The 16,816-nt window shown below is 44.7% G+C and overlaps 1 protein-coding gene across 1 annotated transcript in view; it reads right to left on the reverse strand.

Annotated features, from left to right (window-relative positions):
- LOC124161022 overlaps nucleotides 1-16,816 on the reverse strand; it is a 64,598-nt gene that overhangs the window by 12,991 nt on the left and 34,791 nt on the right. The window contains exons 17-21 of the mRNA XM_046537164.1: nucleotides 15,580-16,230; nucleotides 14,523-14,743; nucleotides 14,050-14,233; nucleotides 2,145-12,916; nucleotides 600-1,060 (exon numbers count right to left, since the gene is read on the reverse strand). Of these exons, the coding sequence (XP_046393120.1) occupies nucleotides 600-1,060; nucleotides 2,145-12,916; nucleotides 14,050-14,233; nucleotides 14,523-14,743; nucleotides 15,580-16,230 (12,289 nt within the window). The remainder of the gene's footprint in view (nucleotides 1-599; nucleotides 1,061-2,144; nucleotides 12,917-14,049; nucleotides 14,234-14,522; nucleotides 14,744-15,579; nucleotides 16,231-16,816) is intronic.

The raw sequence follows: 16,816 nt of genomic DNA on the forward strand, positions 1-16,816 counted from the left end.
TAATTCTAATAGGGGGAACACCAGCAAAAGGAACGGCAGCTAGGGGGAGGGATTACTGCTGACGTCATGCAGTTGCCATCATTCGACGCGTGGCATAATTTTTTAATTCCGCCATCGCTCGAGTAAGGAACAAAAAAATTGTCCCTTGATCAAATGTTAAATCGCTTCCATAGCTCATGAATCGCGTTTTAAAAGACACTTTCGGAGATGCATCCAAAACCGCCCCTCGCCACCTGTGCATCTAATAGATGTCTAACAGAGAGAGATATATATCTAATAGATGTCTAATAGGCATCTATTAGATATATATCTATTCATAGATGAAAATAGACAATATATAGATATCTATTTTCCGTGTGGGAACCTGTATAGGCAGGACTTGAACCCTAGACCTTTTGTTTGGCAGGCCTGAACTTAACCCCTCCGCCATTAAGGCCAGGAAGAGGGGAAATGCCTTCATTGGATCCTTTCCCTGACTCCTACCCCACCTTCCAGAATGACACGGGAAGCTTTGTCGCGTTGTTAATGGTGGTTTCAGTTCGAACAAAATTTTTTTGCGCACCGAGGGATTGGAGGAAATAAGGCCGAATATTACCCACCGTCTGCAATTTGGTGCACTTCGTCCACGATTTCCTTGAAGCGGATGACGTAGCTGTGGAAGATGAGGATGGCGGGCCTCATCCTTTCGGCCTCCGCGGCCGCCCAGTCCCACACTGCCTGGCTGGCCCTCGCCCTCTTCTCCGCGGCCCAAGCCCTCGCGGCCTCCACCACGCCCTCAGCCCACAGCGCCAGACGCCGCGCGGCGCCCCGCACCGCCGCACCCACTCGACGCGCCGTCGTGGCCACCCGGCCGGCGGCCGCGCCAAGGCGACGCGCCGCCTCGGCCGGGTCCGGCAGCGCGGAAGACACCGCCGATCCGGTCGCCTCGATCGCGTCACCCACGAGACGGGACGCCGAGGCCAATATGGCCGACGTCGCCTTCCGCAGGATCACGTAGGCCTCCATGACGGCCTCCTTGAAGAACTTGCTCACACAGGATGTGGCTACGTTTAATTTTTCCCTGAGGAGAACAATAATCCATTTCACATTACAATTTTCTCTACTTTATGGGAAAATGGGTTCCAGGGAAACAGCCAAAGCTTTACTATACAGAGGACGTGGCTGCGTTAACTTTTTCCCTGATGAGAAAAAATTCATTTAATTTTCTCTAGTTAATGAGACTGGCCGATCCAGGAATATAGCCAGAGATTTTCTTGTGAGGAGAATGTGGGGAGGGAGCTTGAATGGTATACGGGTTCCCTATGAAGATATTTTATTGTCACTTCGAATCCATCGGATAAAATATATATTTAATTAAATCATTTGAATATTGCTGTACAGAGTGACAGTATACAGTGTAACTATACCAAAAAATGGATTGTCAAAATGGTCTGTTCAGTAGATGTGTCGCCGGTGAAGGCAAAAAATTTCGGGGGGACTGCAACCCCCTAATCCCTCCTGAATATGTGCCTTACTTAATAGTACCTAGTGTTTAAAATAATTTCACTGGTAACATATTTCATTCTTACGTAGTGAGCACTCGCGAAGTTTTATTTTCAGGCTAATTGTAAATTTAAATGGCTAATGCCTACTTTTGATTTTCCGTACAGGGCCTAAGAGAAGTTTACTTATCCTTTATACACTCATGAATAGTAAATCTATGGCATAACATGCTATACAGGGTGAATAATATGACGTTGCACTAAGATGGACATTAATTCTACCCAATATTCCTAATGTACCGCCGTAACTCAGCGTACCTAATAAATAAAAAATTAAATTGTACACCAAATGACATAGTATTAATGATAAACGTACATTATTGTGAAAGATGAATATTGAACAGCTAGGTTACATTATTATTTTCTAATTTAGCTTTTATTGGGCAAACTGAATGCATCACATCAATCATTTAGTTTATTGACTGATGAGAAGGAACATATGAAAGAATTACATACCTACTGGAAATTTTACGTCAAGAAATCATCGCAAATAATTTTAGGACAAGGAAATAAAATTGATTCCAAAAAGTTTAATTTTTTCAAGTCTGAATGAAAGTATTTTCGAACTAAGTATATAAACAAAGAAATCAAAGATATACTCACAAAGCTGAGACCACGAAGCGATCGATGTCCTGAATGAAGAAATCATTCCTGGAATACATCATCGACATCATTTCCTCCAGACTCCTGAAGTCCTCCACCAACGCATTGACCTCGTATCTGGAATAAGTCGAGAATCCCTCCACTTCGTCTTCGATAGACAAGTACCAGAACCTCAACTTGTGGGTCGTCCCCTCTCCGAGGAAGCCCGCCGCTGCCTCCCCTGCCACTGCCGCCCATGCGTGGCCGACGTCCGAGTAAGCCTCGCGTATCCAGCCCCCCATGGTGACCGAGGCCGCACTCAAAGTGGCAGGAACGTCCGGAGTCCTAAGTCCGCCTCTCTGCTCCCAGAGGAACCTCGTGGACAGCACGCGACTGGTATTCAGGCTGACCGTGGTTCCAGAAAGCACCGTCTCCACAGACGGCGCCACCGAGATTGTCGATGGCGGAGCGTCGTCGTCAACGTCCCGACGCGTCAGCCTTGCGGTGACCGACTTGATCGGACCCGACCCCGCCTTCTCCGTTGACCCGAAGTAGACCTTGTACCTCCGCCTCCCGTGGTCTGCCTCGAAGGAGGCTGCTGGCATCTCCCTGTCCACCAAAAACCTCAGCATCAGAGGAGGCTTACGGTTAACCTTGGTCTCAAGTCGAAGTCCGATGTTTTCTAGAGTAGCCCTGACTGAGAGCGAGTTCTCGTTGGTGTCCGCCTTTAGCTGCAGGCTTCGACGGATCCTGTGTGCCTTTGCCGAGAGGACGATCGTCCTCTCCCTACCCCTGGTGTCCACGTACTTAGCCGCTAGCTGTCCACCTGCTTTGTCCGAGCCGGAAGCGCCCTGAGCACCGATTCGGACGTCCAGACCAGAGCTCTGGTGCTTCATTGCGACCAGGAGAGAGATGGTCTTTGCATGGCCGCCCACGGCTTTGAGGCCCTCCAGCCTCGCCTTTGAAACGAAGAGATCCGCCTCGTTCGGCGAGTATTCCAACTCGAGTCTACCCCAGAAAGGCAACTGAAGAGGAGAGCAATATATCCGGAGTACTATATCCCTCCTGAGGGCCGGATGGGCAATGGTAATCTGCGATTCTATGTTCCCATTCTCCTTATCCCTGAGGATCGTCATTCCCACTGAGATGGACTTGCTGGTGTTCCTGGCCGCATCCCAATAGAAAGTCACGTTCGAGAATGAAGCGTTATTTTCGGATATGATACCGTTTATGGCTTCGAGCTTGAAAGATCTCACCGGTAGGTCAATTTCTAGAAGCATCTTCATTTCATCGGTTGTGAGGAGGTTTAAGTTGAAACCAAGGGAATGTTGTCTATCCCAAGTCAGTCTTGTGGAGCAGTGCAGTTTGTTCAGGGAAGTCTTCCAGGCCCAATCGGCACCGATTATCCTGGTTGGTAACTCTAATCTTGCGGATATGTCCTTCGTCCCGTTGAGATTGATATTCACCCCGACGCAGTGGTTGTAGCACATACGAGCCACTCCACTCATCTCCTTGATGCTGTGAAAGTCTAGTTCGTAGCGCATCGATGCGGGGAGAGTCCATAGTGTTCTGAGAAGTGCTCCACCCGAAAATGTTTTATACGAACAGTCCGCCGCGAATGCCAAGAATTCCCGACCGTTGTAAGATACTTCTAATTTCAGTGAAGGACCTCCATCTCCTTTGAGACTCCAATCGGCGCCACCAAGGAAGTGCACATCTTGAAAATCTTTCCATATGGATTTCAAATCCAGTCCCATTGATATTCCATCGCATAGAAACCTTCCATGCCCCGACACCTCGATCAATCTTGCACCGTTCACCTTCACTACTACACCACCCTCCGTCATAATGTTGGAGTCATCGTTTGAGAATGTACCATCTATTTTTATGTCTATTCCTTGATTTTCCTTTCGGGCATGGAATTCGGCCACATATCCGTCTTCAATGAATACACTCTTTAGTTTCAGAGCTACATCCTTCACCATGTCAAACGGAGTTTTCATTGACAAACCGACGCGGAACGCTTCCCATCCCTCAATTTCACGCTCAAAAATAACGGTTGCGATTTTATCTTGAGGCCACTGCAACTCAATCTTTCCGAGCAGCTGCCCGATATCCACAAAACCTTGATATTTCTCGTCCTCAGACACGGTAATCTGACTCGATAGCACGAATCCATCTTCGTATTTGTTTTTGCCGAACTCAATTTCTAATTCTCCATACTTCCTTCCAGCCCAAACCAACAAGCCAGAGCCCTCGCCGCTCAACTCTTCTTTGTTGACCTTTCCGTACGCTTTGATGTCGTAGTGTATAGGTTTTACGTTATTTTCATCATCGAGACGCAGTTGAAATTGCACATTTACGTGTCCATGCGTTTGTTGAACCTCGTAGTCGAAAACTATCAAAAACTTGTTCTGTCCAGGGGTGATATTCAATTCAAATATATATTGTTTGACTGGATTATATTCAGCGTAAGGATAAGGTATTTTCAATGTTGCAATGGCAATATGATGCTTCTGCACTCCTTGGTAGATTGCTTTGACGCTGGCCGTGGTTTCAAACACGAGGTGACCGTTTTTGGTAAACCATGACGATCCCGTGAAATTTGCAGATTCTAGAATTGAATATGGCGTCTGAATGCACACATGACCTTTCATTTCGTCGATGTTAATGGTGGAATTAATCGATAGAGAGTTGGAATTTGATTTTTTCAAAAGGTCTGAATCCAGATCAATTCGTACAGTTATGGGATTTGCGTTCAAATATATTTCAGCCTTATGGGATGACTCCTTAAAAACGACTTTAGCTGATGCATCTGCAAGACCTTCGCCGAATAAAATGGAAGCCTCAATGTCTATCAGATTCCTTGAGTATTGTATAATTTTTGCCTTGGTAGCTTTTCTACCTTCGTTTTCCCCACTTTCGAAGTACACACTGTGGGATCCACGTTTTGTTTCACACTTAATCTCGGCTTTCAAAGCGTCAATTTCATTGCTATAGAACGCAGAAGCGTTTACCCCACCTGTTGGTAACCATGGTGAAGATAGTTCAACGCTACCAGAGTAACGTCCCACCGTTTTGAGTTCAAATTTTCCGCGGTGTTCGGTACCTTTCCACATGAAACTCATTGCAACTGTTGATTGTTGCGATGCATCCCAACTGCCCCCTAAAAATTCACTGATACTCAAATTTCCAACTTTCTTATCTTTCCTTAAGTACACGGCTATGTCTCGATCTCCATAGGACGTAGACATTAATTTACCATTCACTATAACATGCTCAAACATTTCAATAGCCATTTGCGACATATGCTTTGAGTCGCCGAAAGAAAATTCAGCATCAACGTTGTATTTTCTTGCCTCTTTGGTGTACAAGAACTTGAAGGCAACTTTTGAATCGAACATTGGAGGAACAAGCAAGTTGGCTACCAATCCTCGCCCATTGTAGCCAATGTCAATGAGACCTGAGGTATTTCCGAACTTATAGGTGGAATAAAATACTATATCCTCTAAGAAAGCGGCTGTAATTGTTACTGAGGCATCGGGAACTTTCAGATCTGGCATCGTCATGGAAATGTTTCCTGTGATCACTCTGGCTACCTTGTCTAATTGGTAGAATAAGTTGAGTGCGTTCTCTTTGAAAGAAGCAGATGCTGTCAAGCTGTTGTTCTCGTAACTCCCGCTTATTCCTCCTCTATAATCGATTCTTGGCGATGCCAAGCTGAAAGATCCTTTAACACGGTAGTTTACAAAAGCGTATGCCAAGCCTGCGCCGTATGTTGCATTACCGAAAGAAGCCTTTGCATCGACCGAAACGTCTCTCCAATCGGGGCGATCATTCTGTAAGCTGAATTCGGCCACCAATGGAGATGATTCACCGAGAAGAGGTAGGTCTGCCTCCATATTTACCGCGTTTTTTCCCAACAAATCTCTTTGGACCTCAGCTCCTACACAAATATATTTGCTGTCTGCATTCGCCCGAAGTTCTCCGGTTAGTCCTCTGTCGTGTTCCTTTAAGGATAGCGTTGCACTCAGGCGAGGCAGGGCTTCAAAGGGTGTGGTCATGTTTAGATGTCCATCGATTAGATGAGAGCCCTTTCTCAGTAGGGAAAAATACATGTTCATGTGCGGAAACTGATTGAAAGGTGTGACGAGGCTGAAGCCTCCCTCAATCCTTCCATTTTCAGGTGGCAATGATCCGCCTTTAGTGAATGCGTCGATGGCCACTCGTTTTCCGTTCAACTCCAGCTCGCCGTTGAAACCGTAATCTTCGGGTTGAGACCTTAGTTTTCCCTTAAGCTTCATCTTCTGCCCCTCTCCCCATATTGCGTCACTCACCACGTCGTACGCATCCTCCACTCTCCTACCAGAGACGTCAACAGTCACCATAAACGGGGTCTCCAGCCTAATCTTCAGAAGATCTTTCGGCCTGATAATCGCCGAAGCGTGGAATTTTGCTGGAGATTTTCCCTGTGGCCCCGAAAAGGCGGCGTTAAAATCTGCTTCGTATCGTTCAACGTCTAAAGTGGCATCAAACGCGGCGTTAAAATCGTTTTCAGCCGTCATGTTGGCGTTGACTTCATAGCGAGGGCCTTTGACTTTAGCCGTTGCCTCCATTTCAACGCTCTTCATGACTTTCCAAGGTGTTCGAATGGCAAACATTCCCCTTGCGGCACCTGTTTCCTCGACAAACGCTGCATTGGCTGTGATTTCCACCCTGCCACCATCCCACTCAGCTCTCAGAGCGGCTTCTCTCTCGTTGTCCTTTCCGCCCAGCTCAGCCTCCACCATTATCTTCTTGAGGCTGGCGAAGTTCGTTTCTACGGAGAGTGAGCCTCTCACTCCTGCGTTTGGGTCTAGGACTGCGTTGGCCTTGGCGTGAATTTTATGGGACTCCCCGTAGATAGCCAGCAGGTGGGCTTCTTTTGTGTCTTTGCTCACGTCGTACCCGGCTTCGAAGACTGCAGAACCACCTTTCAGCGAGATTTTCGTGTGTGATCCTTGTTCGTGTACCATTGTACCTTTGACATTTGCTAGCGATGATCCACCTCGAAGCAGTGTCGCTTCCACCTCAAAGGAATTTCCGTTTTTCTTTGCGACGTTGCCCTTAGCGGTCCAGGCTCCACCATCCCCAGGGGTATCCAAAGTCACTTCAAAAATAGTCATTCCAGAGTCATCTGGAGTGAGAGATGCCATGACCGTTACCGTTTTTTCTTCAGTTATTCCTGATTGAAGGAGCAGTTGTAAGTTCACACCTTTATTGGTTCCTTCGGGCCCCTCCAACTCCCAAGATACAATTATTGGTGAAACCCATTCAGAAAGATTTACCTCCAGTCTTGCCTTTTCAGGTGGCTTCCACTCAATTTCAAATTTTAAGTTACCACCGTCTCCCCACTTCAAATCTATGCCTGCGGCTACGTTCAGGGGTCCCGTCGTGTTTAGTTTTCCTTCGACTGACCATTTGTTCGCGCCATGCACTTTAGCCAAAAAATTTACTTCATAAGGTTTTTTGAGTTCTGACCTCACGGAAGCAATCATTTCCCCTTTAGTTTCCCGGCCTAATTCGTACATCAAAAGAACCTCCTTGTTGTATCGATCGATAAGTTTGCTCCCTCTAATCTTCAGCTTGCTGTACTCCGTGATGGGAGTTTTCAACTCGAAGTCGAATTCATTCTTGTTGACCTTTCCAGTGACCGAGTAACTCGTGGTCCCGTAGCGGTAGTTGGCGGATACACTCTTGGGAGACTCTTCTAAGAAGTTATAGTCTAAGCTGACGAACAGAGGTTCCGTGAATGGAGTTGTGAACTCCAAATTCGATACGGCTTTTAGGGAAGACACTTCCAGTTTTCCCTTCAGATGAACCATTTCTTTTCCTGTGTCTCCCCACTTCAGCAATGAATCCGCCGTTGCATCTAGCCCTGCGTATTCCACAACCACCGAGACAGAAGTTTCTTTACCCCCGCGCCATTGTGAGCTGTTAGCCCTTACATCTCCCGAAAATCTTCCCTGCGGCGCCTCGGCCTTCATTTTAACTTCCATAACTTTTCCCAGGTCAGCCCACGTAGCATCCACTCGACCTTGGAATTCTCTACTTTCTGGTAACAATTCCCATCGTACAAAAATACCATAGTTCCTATCCTCTTGAATGTTTACTTGGAATTCCGATTCGAGGTTTGATAAATCGGGATTATGAATGAGAGAAAACTGGATCACTTTGTCCGCACCAATGTGGGCACTAGCTATCGTAGTACTGGCGAAATTCTCCACATAATCTTTCTTCCATACTGCCTCTATGAGCTCATATCCTTTAAAATTAGATTCAAATTTTATTTTTCCGTCAAAATTCGTTGGAATATTAATAAATATATTTCCTGCAACTTCACCGACTTTTAAACGTATTTCACTATTTCGCCAATCATTCAAAACCGCTACTCCATCAATTTCCTGTGATGTTAATGGAGGGACACTCAATTTAAGTCTCAATGTATTGTCTTTATAAACGCCGGATCCAGTGAAGAAAGTGCGACCTTCGGCTTCTGAGTGTGCTTTTATGAATAGCCCGTCCGGGCTGTAGCCGGCGAAGTCGTACTCAAACTTTGCGTTAATGGTTTCATAGCCAGGATTTATCGTGTTCAATATAACCTCCGTTTCAAGGGCCTTTTCTTTAGTTCGCAAATGGCCTTCAACTCCAAGCATCACCTCGTCATACAACAAAGTCTTTATCTCAACCTCTACGTTCCATTTGTTTTCATTTTCTTCCTCCCAAAAGAATCTTGTGACCGATCCTAATTCTTCAAAACCTTCAATAGGGGTTGTGAGGTTTGTTGTGACTCTAAAAAGACCAGAAATCGTTTCCATCTCATTATGGGAAACGTAAATTTCTTCCCCTCGACGCGCTGTGATAGCGATACTATACAAGTCACTCATGTCCCAAGTAGCTGTTCCTTCAACATCTTCATAGCCTTCAAATACTGTATTAGCTTTAGCTTCCACGCTTCCTTTACCATTGTAATCTGCGCTAAGGTAAAAGTTTTCCAAGTAAGAGACAAGTGGAGTAGAAATATCCACTTTCACCATTGATCCTTCGTCTGGTCTGTTTAGGCTTACTGCAACATCTGCAGAGGATTTTCTCTCCATATTGAAGCCTTCCACACTAAATATTCCACTTGCATTCAAGGAATATACCCTACCCATTAGCCTGTTCCAGAGGATACTCGTTTCCAACCTGCCTTCATATCCCGGAAGTGAGCTATTAACTTCAGTTTGCAACTTGAATTCCCTACCGCGGTCTAGGGTAGCAGATGCAAATAGTAAGGTATTCTTGTTTTTACTTAAGATGACGCTACCGCTTTTATCGCCGTCGCGCTTTCCCTTGATCAGGTACGAGACTGAAGGCATTGTAAGCATTGCGAACCCTACTTCTTTTTCCACACGAGATTTGGCCTGCAAAATTTCGTATCCCTGAAATGGGGTGTTCGCGTTCACTTCCATACTCTTCTCTGTCACAGATATATCATAAATGCCATCTACTGAAAATTCAGAGGGCTCTGGGGAAGCGAAATTCCAGCGGGTCACAGCTGATGCGCGGCCTGCCTTCCGGGAAAGTCTTCCCGTTACCCTCGCGGAAATGAAGGTGCTCAACTGGTTTCTCTGGGCCTCAAATCCTGCTCTCATTTCTTTGCCAGGAGGGAAGTCATAATACACTTGGCAAGATATCTCCTCCCAACCGGCTATTGCCGTCTCGACTTTAATGGATGCGTTGGCGGAGTGGTTTCTCCAGTTTTCAATCCTCCCCGAAATTTTGTATTTTTCATCTTCCTTAGTTACCAACACCGACGCGGCAGTTTTATTGATCAAATCCTTTTCCATTGTGATCGATAGCTTTCTGTAACCTTGTATAGGAGTTGTTATCACGGCGGTGGTTCCCCCATCAATTGCTGCAATGGACAAAGTGTACGCCGGTATTTGATTTCCGATGTTAATGCGTAGTTCGCCTTTTCTCTTTACTAAGTATTCTGCTTCGAGGCCGAATGTACCGATGCTTCCTGGTAAGTAAGGGGAAGACGTCAATAATCTTCCCTCATAACTATTGGCACTCTCTTCGATTTTTCCGGAAAATATGACTGAGGATGTTCCACCCATCGTTATCAAATGTGCTCTTGCGTCTAGTTGACCTCGTCTGCTGGCATTGTAATACAGCGACGCGTCAACTTTTTCAAATCCTCGGAGTGGTGTGAGGATGACTATATTCCCTTGCATAGCCGAAGGAGTTGGGGAGGCTACAGCTCCGAGAATAGAGGTTTGTGCTCCATTAAAATCCAGCAGTAAGCTAACGTCCGTCCTTCGAGACCTCGAATCTACCGAATACTGAGCTTTGGCATCCAGGTTTTTGTATCCTTCGTAAGGCGTTTTTATATTTAGTGAAGCATTGAAATAACCCGATCCTGCTTCAGCATTCCCGCTTATTTTGTACACGTATGTCATTCTCTGGTACTCAAGCTCTAATGAAGGACCCGGAATAGTGTTGAAAATTGCTTCAGCCTTCATGTACTCGTAGCCCGCAATAGGCAGTCGCATTACCGCTTGTATTTCCGTTTGAGATTCTTCCATACGTAATTTGCCAGTAAGTATCGATTTTATGTGGTCACGGTCAAATACAGCTTCAAGATGATGGTCGTCGTCGATTTTATCATAGGCCACTATGAATGACACCTTTTCCATGCCTTCTATCTGGCTGGTCAGATCAATGCTGAGTTTAGCGTTGTCTTTTCCCTTCTCAGCTGCACCTGATAAAGTGAAGTAATCCGTGGAGTTCTTCGTCATTCTTACACTTGCTGTTGCTCCGCTGGTCAAATCAATGTCAAGTGAAATCGATCTCCTTACCGGAGCTTCAATAACTGTGCCACCATTAAATTTCCACCCATCTATTTTCATCTTGGCCAAAATATCTAGTCTGGTGTGCATGATTACACTGTCTTTTTCCGTTCGCGCCAGTAGCTTGAAATACTTCTCCACGGATAATAGGTCAAAATCAAGACTAATTACCGTGAACTCGGTGGTACCAGCTGGGGATATCTTGACATATAAATTGGTTGCAAGATGATTTGGAAATTGAAAAGAGAAAATTGTCTCTGCCCGTTCGTTGTTGTCCATTGATGCAAACAGATGAACAGTCTTTTTGTCTGCAGCGAAATTGTAACTAATTCCAAAACTCATAGGTTGGCAGCTATTCATGGAAACCTCCGAGATAATGCTAGTCAATGGTCCACCTCTTTCCATGCGAGCGATAATAGTTAGATTTTTTTGTTCTTCGCCATAAATGATGAAAATTTTTGGTTGCAAGACGGTTATGCCTGCTTCGTTTGTTTTACTTTTCGGCACCTCTAAGTTAATAGAAATAGGATGGGTCCAAGGTAGAGAGAAATCAACATTCCCGATGATGGCAATATCCTGTGGGTGATTCTCTCCTCCCCAAGCGACTTTAAGATCGAAAGTTATGGCTTGCTCGAGCCCTCTCATGTATGTGTGGGAGAAATGACTGAAGGAAGTTCCATCGAAGCCATTGACAAGAGTCACATTCACAACCGGCAACTGGACGTAACCTTCCCATCCCCTGTAACATTCCAGTCTGCTCTCCCAGTTGAGCAGATCCTTCATGACCAGGGAATGTTTACCGCTTATTCCGGGAGCCGCCACAGCCGTCTCGAAGTTTCCCTTACCCGTACGAGCAAAATCGACCACGAATCGCAATCGACCCGATCTGAGTCGCGGACTGGTCGCCGTGACACTTCCGTGCAGCACGCGCGGACGCCACGTTTGACCTTTCGGTGCCTCACCTTCCTCGTCTCGCGCCTCCAGGAGCAGCGAACTGGTCTCGCCGTTGAAAGTGACCTCAAAGAGACTGTGGACGTTGTTAGGCGCGAGTCGATGCTCGAGTTTCGAGGACCCCACTGTGCCGCCAACACCTCCAGTGATCCTGACGACGAAATCATTCTTGGACCTTAGTGCCGCTTCAATATCTACCTCGGTCACCTTGTCCCCTCCATATTTGATCTCCAGCTGCTCCCTCAGACCCTCACCGTCTCTGAAGTTGTGCCTCAACGAGGCCTCTATGGCGGAAAACCAAGGGGCTTCGAGGTTCACGTCAACGTTGGCAACTCCGCTGGCCATGAACACACCCGAAACGGATGCCACAGCGGACCTGATACCATCGAGGTAGAGCTCGGACGACATGACTGACTTGCCTCCCTCGTCCCCGGACGAAAAGGAGAAAACAGCGCTGCAGTTCTCGTACTCCCCGATGTCAGCGGTCAGGTTAAAGTACCCGGTGCCCGTCTTGAGCCCCGAGAGAGAGAATCCCATGTCCAGCCCGCCATTTTTGGTGTCGAAGGGGCGCCTCCAGGAGAGGGATGCCGTCATGTCTGCCTCCCGGTCGCCGCGGCGATCGAAGTCGAACTTCGCGCCGAACTGGCGGAGGACTGTGCCGGTGGAACGTAGGTTGGCTTCGCCGGTGAGTGAGAGGTCTATGTCCGTCTCTTCGAGCGCCCAGGCGACGTTCGTGAAAAAGACTTCGGCGCCGTTCCAGACGATCTGCCCGGTGGTGTTGGTGCCGAGTGGTGACTGGGACGCTCGGTGTCGGGCGACGATGAGGACGTCCCGGACAGACTCCATGGTACTGGTCACTTTAAGTTCGAGGTCAGCATTGCTGTCCCAGGGCGAGGCGCCATCTGCGGGCAGCACCATGGTCAGCTCAGAGGCCAGTCTTGAAACCTCTCGTCTCCATCGAGCATCCAGCTAAAAAGAGGAGGTTTTTTACTTGCTTTCCAGGCGAAATAATGGAGAAATGAATATTTTTTCTGCATCATCGTAATGCCCAATTGTACAGCTTATATGGGGCATGGCGGGCCGGGGTGTTAGAATATTCATTGTTCACACGACATAAGGGTATACATCATACTTGCATAATTAAAATTTAAAGCGTGGATTTGGTTTTTCTGGTTGATTTTTGTCGCTATTAATTTATTATAGCTGTGGGGAATTTGCAGTCGGGGTGATCCGTTCTCATGCAATTGAAAAATTTCTTTACCGATTTCGGAGAATATTCATTACGAGTGTAAATATAAATAAAAATACTGTCATATTTTGCACAATGTCTGGCGGCGTAGCTTTAGCTACCCAAAAGGCATATGAGTGATCGATTAGATCTAAAAAAAAAAGGTCCCAGCACTCTGTGTTCCACCTGAAAAAGGTATTTTTATATTTAATTTTAAATTCATGCATGGTAATTTTAAAATAAATATCCTAGATGAAAAAGGTAAGCAGTGTAGTCACAAAGCTCAGCATTCAAGGTTGAAAAGATTCGTTATAGATAAAATGCCTATCTTAAGCTATTTATAAAATCAAATATTGCTGTGATGAACCAATGTTTCTTTTAATTTTAATCCCTCCGTTGCCATAATTAGTCACACAATAGACGGAATATTTTTATAATTAGTACTTTTGTAAAATTTTCGTAAGTATACATTACAACTGTAAGGAGAACAGTAATTTTCTCACATTTCCTTCACAGAATATGTATCTACATAGCTTCTATCATCTTACTTCATAAAATTTAAGAAGTTGGCTTGATTCACCTAAATTTTGAAAAAATGCTAAAGAGCACTTATAGGTAGGGTTTCAGCATTAATAAAGTATAAAGCGTCGGCACGGAATTTCCTTGATTTCTGTATTCGGTGAAAATTACTTCAGATGTAAGTACATTATTTTCAGACATCGATCAAATTTCAAAAGACTTCACAAATAGAAAGCCATAGATTTTTTAAAGGTATTATTCCTTATGAAATCTAATTTGCGTTATCAAAATTAGCTCGTCATAGTGTATTGAAAACATTTACGATATGAAAATCTTTATATCCAATTGCGCTTACCTTCCCGTTGAACCTTTTTCCGTCCCACGTATACACCGCTGAAGCCGACTGACTTTCGATGCCTTGAAATGGTGTCTGAACCTTGAGACTGAACTTAGCCCCTCCGTCGTTCCTCTCAGTGTGTTGTGCAATGGAAATAGCTCTCTCTGGAGCCCAAGACAAGTTAGCCGTTATTTCTTCAGGCCTAAATAAACATTGAAAAATCAAACATTGATTGATTGTTTTCGGAAATGTAGTCCATTATCCAATAAATGAAAAACTGTTTTGAAAAAGAAAACATATTGTGTGCCATTATGGAATTATGGATGCCAAAACTATTATTATTTCATAATCAATGTTGAACAAGTAAAATTCATGCCTAACTCCAAATTTATATCAATAGCCAGTCCATTGAGATTATTTGGAAAAAATGAGCTCGAAGTTAGCACTCAAATAATTTTATGGATACGATAGCTAAATTTTGAAAGGCTTACATTATGCGGCCTTGTCCTCTGATTGACCTTCCGGGATATTCAAGCCATATGGAACCAACTGATCCGTGGTGAGCTTTATCCGGAGTGCCATGACTTCTTTGTTTAAGCCGACTTGTGACTCCTAAAAATTCGACTGTTGCTCCTGTAGATAGTCGCATGTGGTTCTCCTTGTCCCAGAACAGATCCACTTCAAAGCCATTTAGTCCTTCCCCGAGATGCAACTGGAAGGGAAAGTATTTACTTTGTAAATTTATTTAAATATCATGATCGGTTATTTAATTAAATTTATAGCTAAAATTGCGATAGATTTGAAATTGAATGCAAAGGTGAAATTAGTCGATGGCTTAGGATACAATATTTGAATCATTGCACTTTGCAAACCAATTTTATTTTTAATACAATGATCATTTTCGGTATATTTTAGGACAAAATGGTTCCAGAGTAATGTATAAAAGTCTCATTTCTCAAAAAAGGATCAAAGAATTTTTTCGCCAAAAGAATTCGGAGTACTCGAGTATGAGGCGAATTAGTATTTCTGGAATATGATTTTGAACTTGGAATTTATAATCATAAGATTTTAATTTCATGCAGTCAGTTTAAAGGTGTTTCTTGCATGACAGTTGTAACCTAGTGAGAAAATATTTGAATTCTATGAATATTATTAGCATGGATGTGTTTCACCCGATCGAGTTCCAGAAAACATAGCCTCCCAGAATTTAGAGGACTCATACCTCCCGATTGAACAGTATTTTTCAAGACGCAATTCTTATTAAAACTTATACTATCATCGTAAAGTTTTTAGGGCACATGAAGTAGATCCTTCTCAACATTTACCTGCACCTCCAATTTGAATATTTTGCATAATTTTTGCTCAGGTAAACTTTATTATTGATAAAACACAAGGTAATGATGATAAGGTTTTACTTTATGAATCTTGAAAATATCAAGATTATAACGTTGGTTTCAAACGAGTAATTCGTTAATTAAATTAGACAGCTCGAGGGGAAGTGATTTGCTACAAGCATTTATATTTTTAAAATCATGAGAAATCTGTCACCTTTGTGTCCAGCGACATTCTTCGCCCCAGACCCAGTTCCAGGTAAAGGCCTTTGGTGGGCCATGTATCCGACACCACCACTTTCCCATCGTACTTCTTGCCCATGCTCAACTCGGCCCAGCCCATCAGCGTGTGCTCCGACTGCCCCGTCCTCGCGTAGTGGGCCTCCATTTTGTACTTCCTCGGCCTCTCCGTGGAAGCGTATAAGCTCGCCCTCCTGTCCCCTTGGGTCAGCCTCACCGAAAAGTCCAGGTACGGCTGCTGCTCCGACTTGTCGACCATTTCCATGCCGTGGACGACCCACAGCGTGCCGTTCAAGGCACGGTCCGAGTTGCTCCTGTTCCCCCTGTCCTCGTAGATCCCAGTTGCCGTGGCGGCCCCCGTTATGGGGCCCCACCACCACTCCACGCCCCCGCCCAGCTCGTAAGTCCTGCGCCGGATACCGTCGATGGAGGCCCGGCCGGCTAACACCTTCTGACCCGGACTGTGGCTCTTCTGACCCACGTGGAGGTTCTTTGGCAGGCGAACCTCGAACTCCGCGTTATACCTGGCCGTGGGGTGGTCACGTCGCGTGAAGTTGAGCGCAGCTGCGAATTCGTGGTTCGTTCCCATGCGCAGTATCGCGTGCTGCTTGAGCGCTTGATCTGTGAACTGAACGGCGAAACTGTTTGAGCACTAAAGATCACAGAAAGACCTTGAAGTGAGAATATTCAGGTCGTTCTTGAAATTCATAAAAACTCTGGCCATTCTCAAAAGTGTGAGTTTTTCAAACTCAAATTTTCGAAACAAAATATTTTACTCACCAAATTTTAAACTAATAATTTGAATAAAAATCCTGTCACAAGATTTTCTCCAATAAATGGCAGTAATCTTCTATTGAAATCAGCCAATTTATAAAATATATCAATTTTTCGTTTAAGCGGAGCATACATAAGTGCAACGGAGTATGTGCACTTTTAGACAAAAAAACATTCTAACGCCTATACAATTTTTATGTTTTAACACATGAAAAAATTTTGACAAGGCACACAAGAAAAATATTTAAAGTTTATCATACGAATTCAGTAGAACAGTCAGAACAGATTTTTTTGTATTTGAACAATCATGAATACGTTTTATGTCATGAAGTCTTATTGCTTGATAATGATATCTTTATATATAATATGTGTCAGTGTTTACTCCTAATAACTTATATTTTGTGGACAGAAATGACTCATAAATCTCATATCATATGGTT

Source organism: Ischnura elegans, chromosome 1 (genome assembly GCF_921293095.1).
Source record: "Ischnura elegans chromosome 1, ioIscEleg1.1, whole genome shotgun sequence".
NCBI classification, from domain to species: domain Eukaryota; kingdom Metazoa; phylum Arthropoda; class Insecta; order Odonata; family Coenagrionidae; genus Ischnura; species Ischnura elegans.